The sequence below is a fragment of the Engraulis encrasicolus genome, chromosome 6, assembly GCF_034702125.1.
Source record: "Engraulis encrasicolus isolate BLACKSEA-1 chromosome 6, IST_EnEncr_1.0, whole genome shotgun sequence".
NCBI classification, from domain to species: domain Eukaryota; kingdom Metazoa; phylum Chordata; class Actinopteri; order Clupeiformes; family Engraulidae; genus Engraulis; species Engraulis encrasicolus.
The window spans coordinates 33,964,562-33,972,685 of record NC_085862.1 but is presented as its reverse complement, the minus strand read 5'-3'; the positions used below and the strand labels follow the sequence as shown (position 1 = coordinate 33,972,685).

General features: G+C 43.3%; 1 protein-coding gene across 1 annotated transcript; it reads left to right on the top strand.

Annotated features, from left to right (window-relative positions):
* The first annotated feature begins 3,821 nt into the window (after window positions 1-3,821).
* Window positions 3,822-7,233, top strand: LOC134450351 (phenylethanolamine N-methyltransferase-like). The gene is made up of 4 exons (XM_063200199.1): window positions 3,822-4,053; window positions 4,447-4,654; window positions 5,593-5,902; window positions 6,735-7,233. The coding sequence occupies exons 1-4, from the start codon at window positions 3,867-3,869 to the stop codon at window positions 6,864-6,866; spliced, it is 837 nt and encodes a 278-aa protein (XP_063056269.1). The 5' UTR covers window positions 3,822-3,866; the 3' UTR covers window positions 6,867-7,233.
* Window positions 7,234-8,124: the final 891 nt, after the last annotated feature.

Sequence of the window (8,124 nt, the reverse complement as noted above, 5' to 3'; positions counted from 1 at the left end):
GTTACTCAAAAACGTATGCATTACTGATTACATGTTACTGTCTTTTCAGAATAATCCCTTACACTGTAATATTACTATATTTAAAATGTAAGGCATTACACTACTTTTGCATTACTTTAGTTACTTTCGCTAAAAGAACTGTCGGCGTAAATATGGATCTGGCAATTTATGACAGTGTAAATCAAATTCATGAGTCATGACTATTTCACCTCTCATCTAGGAGGTGTTTTTGGCAGCTGCAGACTAAAAACTACCAGGTTCAGGAATAGCCTCTTTCTGACCCACCACACTGAATACCACTATAACCCAGGTCATTGTAATGCATTGTAACTTAAGTTATATAGCATTGTAGCTAAGTACTAAATATTACAGATTTTGCCCTGTAATGCCTTACATTACTGCATTACAGCAAAAAGTATTGCATTACAGTAATTCATTTCTTTTGTAATGTATTACCGCCCAACACTGGTTGAGACATTGTACTATTATATTGTTTATAAGGTTAACCATCATGGGAAAACAACCAGGACTTCCAGGATACTGTTTTCACTTGTTCAGAAGAAATGGTAATATTGAAGTTTCTTTTGGCAATATTTGCAAAGAGGGCTGTTTTGACTGTTTTGTTATTAGAACAGGTTTTTAGGACAGGGCAGAACATCCTGTATGACTGCTCCTGGCTATCACTTGTTCCAACTTCTGCCCTCAGGTAGAAGGAACAGGTCCCCATGGACCCGGACCAAAAGACTAGCCAACAGCATATACCATCTGAACACAAGACTTTTGAATTCACACAACTGCTGAGGAAAAAAACTCTCATTACTGCCTAACATTCACTCTACACTGGGTTACTTATTGTAGCTCCTTGTTTATGAGGAGCTGTTTATTTATTTATTCAGTGGAAGGTGTGTGTGTGTGTGTTAGTGTGTGTGTGTGTGTGTGTGTGTGTGTGTGTGTGTGTGTGTGTGTGTGTGTGTGTGTGTGTGTGTGTGTGTGTGTGTGTGTGTGTGTGTGTGTGTGTGTGTGTGTGTGTGTGTTTGGGTGGGTGTGTGTGTGTGTGTGTGTGTGTTTGGGTGGGTGTGTGTGTGTGTGTGTGTGTGTGTGGGGGGGGGGGGGGTCGGATTGGGGGGTGGTTAGTAAGCACTGGTGTCACCTTTAGCTTTGCTGCACTTAAAAATGGGAATCTACTACTGCTACTGAGTGTTGTGCTCCAACCATTCCAGCTTTTTCAAGTGATTAGAATGCAACAGGATGTTTTTTGGAATCGGGGTTGGGAAAGTCTTGTCCTTATTTTTGGACAGGACAGTTTGAGAGGAGAGATGAAAGTAATGGCAGAGAGAGAATAGGGAGGATCGGGAACCAACTTCAGGGCGGGTCGAACCCGGTCTACGGCGTAACAGTCGGTGCCCTTACTCTAGGGTCAAATCCAGACTGGGTGAAATGGTAGGCCTATTTAATTCAGTCATTGTGCTGCTAAATGCTGGAAGCAGCTTCCTGTCCAAATTACAGTAGAACTGCCCCAACAGTATCATGTTTTAAAGGAAACTAAGCAGGCCCGGAGTGGGCCCTGTAATCAGGCCGGGATTTTAATTCACATCTAGGCCACTTTGATATGGAAAATCGCTCACAATGCATTTTATTGGACTCATGTTAAAGTAGATTATGTTGTCAAGTTAACAGAAAACTTTAACTTTACAAAGTCTAGGCTAATTCAAATGGAAACAAATAGGCTATGACAACAAAAAAAGAAAAGCTATATTTGTATTTGAACATGAGTTATTTGACCAATCAAACTGCATTTGCCATCACAAAAAGTTCTCAACAACTTGCTCGTATCTGTGGATGTGAGTGTGGTTTACTGTGGAGTCAGGCTCCATGTTCTGTTTGTCTGATGCTCCACATGCATGGTACTAGTGCAATAGTCCCGTGGTGTTAGGCCCACATGTAGGCTGTCTTGTTAGTCTTGTTCAGGGATGCAAAATGAATTTCAGATTCAATAACAATTGATATCCCCAATACATCTTTTTTCATTCTTATTAAATGTATTTCTTTTAAAATAGGCTACCCATAATAATATTATGGCCATTTTAATGAATGCTACTTTTACAGTAATATGAACAGAAGGCCTATCCAAATCATTGCTTCGTTGCCAAGAACAGTTGACAAATACTGTTGACTTGGAAAAAAAAACAATGACGACACGCCTTTGATGCGCAAAGCTGTTCGATGTCGGGTTGCCTACAAAAGACCGATAGCAGCAAGAAGTCACCCTGCACTTGTAGCCTTGCTTGAGCGTATTCTTGGACGCACACAGAGCCGTAAAGTTAGTAGTAACGCCCGCTGAGATATCATATCAATTTATCCTCCCTCTCACATTCTCGTCGCAACTGTCACCAAACGTTTTATTCACATTTCATTTGCAAACATGCATGCCAAGATTGTCGTTGATCCTCATCCTATTACTTGTGTTACTGGACTTCTTATTGAGCCTCACCTGCGCGCTGCTGTCATGCTACGGAATGTGGCCATTATTGATTCAAAACTTGTCGACGCGTCATGCCTCCAAGGTATACGCACATTGGTTTTTAGTTTTGGACTGAAAGCGAGAACCTCTTTCTCTGTAAACCCAACATTTCCGAGCTGATTGAGTTGCGTCAAGTAACATCCTAATTCCCTCCGACTTTGCAAACTATTGAAGCTTTCAAAAGGTTCATTACAAACCATTCAGATTGTTTATCGCGAGGCATTCCATGCAATGCTTGGGAGGGAGTAATGGCAAGAGCTGTCACTTCACCTTTGCTTTCTTTTATCCTACCTGCGCTTTGATTCATCATTTCGTCTCTCTCTCTCGCTCGCTCTCTTTCCCCTTTTAATCGCGTTTGCTGTTCTTCAAGAATACAAATAGGGTTAAGCACACGCCACGGCGGTTCTCCAGTGCTCGCGCCATGTCTGGGCTCTCAAGGCGCTTCCAAATAACGCCAATTGTCACGAACTTTAAGTATTATTTTAAGAAAGTAAAGATGAGTTGAATTTTAACCCATACAATGTCCTGTTCCTATGCGTTCCTGACTCCTAATTTTTGCTGACTTCTGTTGTGGTAGAGGTAGTAGAAAGGGATGCATTTAATATGGCTATTATTAGGCTACACGCAGATTTACAGAAAGTGCACCTTGCTTCGCGCATTTCGCCGCGCCTCTGCAGGGACTCTTTGGCGCCTAGATGGTTGCACCTTAATAATCTGCTGTGGTGCTGCCGGTGGCTGCGCTGTCATGGTGAATATTTATGCAGACTACAAGTGATCATTGCATGTAGAATAACCTGAGTGAAAAAATACTGAATTTAAAAATATATCCTCATGGTCCAACGGGCCACACCCACATTTTGGGCCGGGAAATGTCCCGATAGTTATAATGGCCACCCCGGCATTGAAACTAAGAACAGCTTTATTTTCATCTGAGAGTTAGTTAGTTATTTACTATCTATAATACAATACAATGTCCTTCTATTCTCTCCTCTCCTTCTCTTTCTTTACTGTTTGAGGCTGGCCAGGGCCCAAGGTACACTTCAAACATGTCCACCAGTAGTACTGCAGGTCCTTTTGGCCCTAAGGCTCCCTAAAGAAACATTAAACATCTTCAGGGGAACTGGAATTGAGTTGTATTGTCCAACTCCACCCACCACACACAAAGACAGGTATATTAACGACAACAGAAGAGCTCAACGACAACAGAAGAGCTCAGGGGAACACACACAAACCTGTCTTATTCCCTGTGTGAGAGAGAGAGAGAGAGAGAGAGAGAGAGAGAGAGAGAGAGAGAGAGAGAGAGAGAGAGAGAGAGAGAGAGAGAGAGAGAGATAGGAGAGAAGATATGCCAGGGGATGGAGAGGAACAAGGGGGAGCTGAAGATGCCGTGGAGGCCATGCGGACGTGTTACCAGGGCTTCGACCCAGCCGCCTACCTCCAGTTCAACTACACGCCACCGCGTGCAGACTTCCAGCGTGCTGACAGCGTCGTGCCCTGGAAACTGGCCTGCCTGCACAGGGCCTTCTCAGAAGGTAGGCAATCGCACATGACCACAAGATACACCACAGGCCCTCACACAACCTCACATAGAGCAGATACACAGAAGGTCAGAAAGTAGCAACAGCCTTGGTCATGGCTGGTTACAATTTCAGTCTCTCTATCCACTCAGGTATTCTTTGGTATGACAACATCACTGTACAGTAGTAGTGTATTGTATTTTTGTATATTTGTTATTGCAAGTATCAGGAAAAAAAGGTGCTTCAGCATCTAATGTTATTCAAAACCAGTTAGTTGAAAGACTGAATGGCTAGTGTCTCGGGAAAACCACTAGACACAGTGACTGCTGTGCAAAGAAACACAGTGACTGCTTCTTCTTCTTCTTCTTCTTCTTCTTCTTCTTCTTCTTCTTAATATTATTGTTTTAGGAGATGTGCGTGGGGAGGTGCTGGTGGACGTGGGTTCGGGCCCCACTCTGTACCAGGTGATGAGTGGCTGTGAGGTGTTTGGCCGTGTGGTGCTCACAGACTTCCTGGAGGCCAATAGGAGAGAGCTGCAGCGCTGGCTGAAGGACGGCAGCAGCAGTCTGGACTGGACGCCTTACCTGGAACACGTCTGCCAACTGGAAGGACGCAGGTGTGTGTGTGCGTGTGTGTGCGTGCCTGTGTGTGTGTGTGCGTGTGTGTATGTGTGTGTGTGTGTGTGTGTCAGCGTTTTCACACCTGGTCCCTTTCAACTGCCTAAGCGAACTCATAAAAGCCTAACATGACCAGAAAGATCAGCAAGTTCTTTATTTAATACACTCACAAAGTCCTTTTGTTGTCGGTTCGCTTTTTGGTCCAGTTAAAGAGGACTGAATTTGGTTCACTTAAAGGGGACCAGGTGTGAAAACCCTATGTGTGTGTGTGTGTGTGTGTGTGTGTGTGTGTGTGTGTGTGTGTGTGTGTGTGTGTGTGTGTGTGTGTGTGTGTGTGTGTGTGTGTGGTGTCAAAGTGGGTGGTGCCTCAAGCACTCTGCGTACTCTGCGTATGTCTAGCAGCGGCCCTGTGGGGTGGGGAAGAACAGGTGGAGGGTGGAGGTGAGGGGGATACCCACCATGCAACAAGCCCACTAAAAAAGACTCATCACTTTCATGTCTATATACTGCACTGATGCCTCAGTTGGCCCAGACCAGGGGTAGACTCTAAAGCATGTTTTGCGTTTGTGTGTGTGTGTGTGTATTTGTGTGTCCACTCAACTTAACCCTGTGCTAATGTACTTTAAAAAAACAACCTAAGCCTACTTGACATTTGCACATATCGCTCTGTATATTTCCTGTGTACTTTGTATCTGGAACTGTTGTATGCTATCATAATGTGCTCGACTGTGAGTGGCTTTTGATCAAACTGTCTACCTCAATGCCTTTTTTTCTGTGCAGTACGGTTTGACTGAGAAGATGACGCACAGCGTTGAAACTAGTCATTAGCATTGCACTACAATAGAACACAAAACAATGGAGTGCTTCAGTGATCTCTGCTCTGGTGTTTTTAAAGTGAACCAGCCTGTGTTTTTTCTGTCCACCACCCTGCTTGCAGCCCCTCAGCCTCCAACGAAAAGGTGGCCCGCCTGCGTGCGGTGGTGAGCGACGTGCTCCCTATCGACATACACCGCGCGTGTCCCCTGGCGCCCGGCTCGCTCCCGCCACAGGGCGCCGACTGCCTGGTGTCCTGCTTCTGCCTGGAGGCCGCGAGCCCGGACGTGGCATCTCTGCAGCAAGCCCTGGTCCACCTGTCCTCCATGCTGCGTCCGGGGGGTCACCTGCTGCTGATCGGGGCCCTGGGGGAGAGCTACTACCTGGGGGCGACAGACCTGCACATTCCCGTGGTGGTCCTGGACGAGGCCGAGGTTGGTTGGTTTGTTTGTTTGTTTGGAGACACTTTATTTTAGGGTTCACATGTCTGACACATGCCTAATTAGTTTGCCTAATGACTTAGTTACAAGACATGTGTTAGGGGGCCTACTGTAGGTCTTTATGTAAGGAATAATGTCAGACGAGGTGTCCAATGGAAATCAAGGGAAATAATGGCCGAGGCGGAGCGTTCTAACAGGCCGACGGCACAGCCGGAAAGAAGCAGCTTAGACGCACGCTCGCCAGCATGACATCATAGGTGTACTGTTCTCGGGAAGTAATGGACACCTGCTCAGTCAATCAGAAGATGTTCCGTCTGCTCACCGGGTGATAACATGATTACGGTATATCAATAGTGAAATACTTATTGGCCATAAGCAAGACATTTGTGAATACACACCTATGAAATGATTGATTTTGCATAAAATATGTTTTATAAGTTACTTACACAGACATTTAGACATGTTTTAGTGGCTAACATGGGAATCTTTGTTTTTCTTTGATCCTCATTAGCTTTTATAAAGCAGTAGCTATTCTTCCTGGGATCATTCATTTTCACTATACTGACAAATACAAATAGAAGCTACGGAATGACATTGGTCTTGAAATGTCATATACAAAAATACATAAACACTAAATAAATAAATAAATAAATAAATAAATAAATAACACAGACAATATCTAATTGCTTTTCTCATAAAGCATCATTAAGAAATTACAAAACAAAAACAACACAAAAGACAGAGCAAAGAACCAAAAAAGAAAAGTTATCTGTTTTGATGTTCCAACAATATTTGTTTAATTTGTATTTTCATTTCTATTTTGTAGGTCTGCAGCAGCCTCAGTAGCAGTGGCTACCTTTTGCAGCAGCTCAGCATCTACAGGCTGCCCTCGGACATGAGCGTTGGTGTGGATGATGTCACCGGGGTCTTCTTTGCCAAAGCCAGGAAGCAGCAGTAGCCATAGCGAAATTTTAAAGCGTAGCTCACCAACCATTTTCTGTCCACTTCTCAACCATTTTCTGTCCACATCTTCAACTGTCCTGCCATAATAAAGGCAGATAGTCCCAAATCATGCTCACATTACTCTAAAAGTCATACAACACCTAAACAATACATTTTAGCAAGGAAACCCATAGCTGCCTCCTGACATGAGTGTTGGCATGGACATTGTCACCGTCTTCTTCGTCTAAGCTAGGAAACCACTAGCCGTAACAAAATACTGAAGAAAAGCTCGGGTCATAGAACACCTAAATGATAATGCAGATAAAAAGCCATGAAACCATAGCCATGTCTACATTTCCACTACTTCAAATAAACTGTATCCATTTGTCTACCCTTCATGACACATAAAGTCTGTTTTGACCTTAACTGTCCGTTTGTGTGTTTATCCGTTTGTGTGTCCACCTGCAGTGTTTTGAGTCGCCTGCGAGTGGTGCCAAAACACACAACATCATGAACATCTAGCTTTTGGCCTACTAGGTAGATTGCTGATGACTCTTGTTTACAATAAGCTATGACAAATAGGCCTACATGGTGGAGATGAGACCAGTGGGATTTACAACATATTGTATTAGATAATAGGCTATAAACTACATATGCAATTCCCAAGAAGTACACAATGAATGCAAAGCATGCATTTTAAGTTAACCCATAGATTTCCATGCCACGTTTTGGTGCTTTGGTGGTATGGACATTTTAACTCACCAGAAATGAAACCCCATTGAAAATGAGTGGGGTTGTATTTCTGGTGAGTTAGAATTAAACTGGTGAGTTACCACCAAAACATGGCATGGAAATCTACAGGGCATATTGAAGAGAGAAGTGTGGGTCACCAGATCAAACAAACAAAAACAGCTGACAGCAAAGCAGCAAGGATATCTGGGCTTCCATAACTCCCATGCAATGCCTCTGCCATTGACTTCAATGTTAAACGCATCATGGCAGTGATTAAGACAAAAAAAGTCCTAACCAAGTATTGGACATTGGCGTTTTATGTAGAAAATACCACATTTCAACTGATTTGATGTGACTCGAATTTTTCTTTTTTTTCTGAAGAAAATTCTTTGTATTACCAGTGCATGTAAAGAAATTGACAATAAAACCTACTTGACTTGACTTGAAAAATGGTGATTTTATTACAATATTCTAATACTGTAATGTGAATTCATCAATTCAATGTTTTTTAGGAGCGGGAAGGCCAAAATATGTAAAAATAA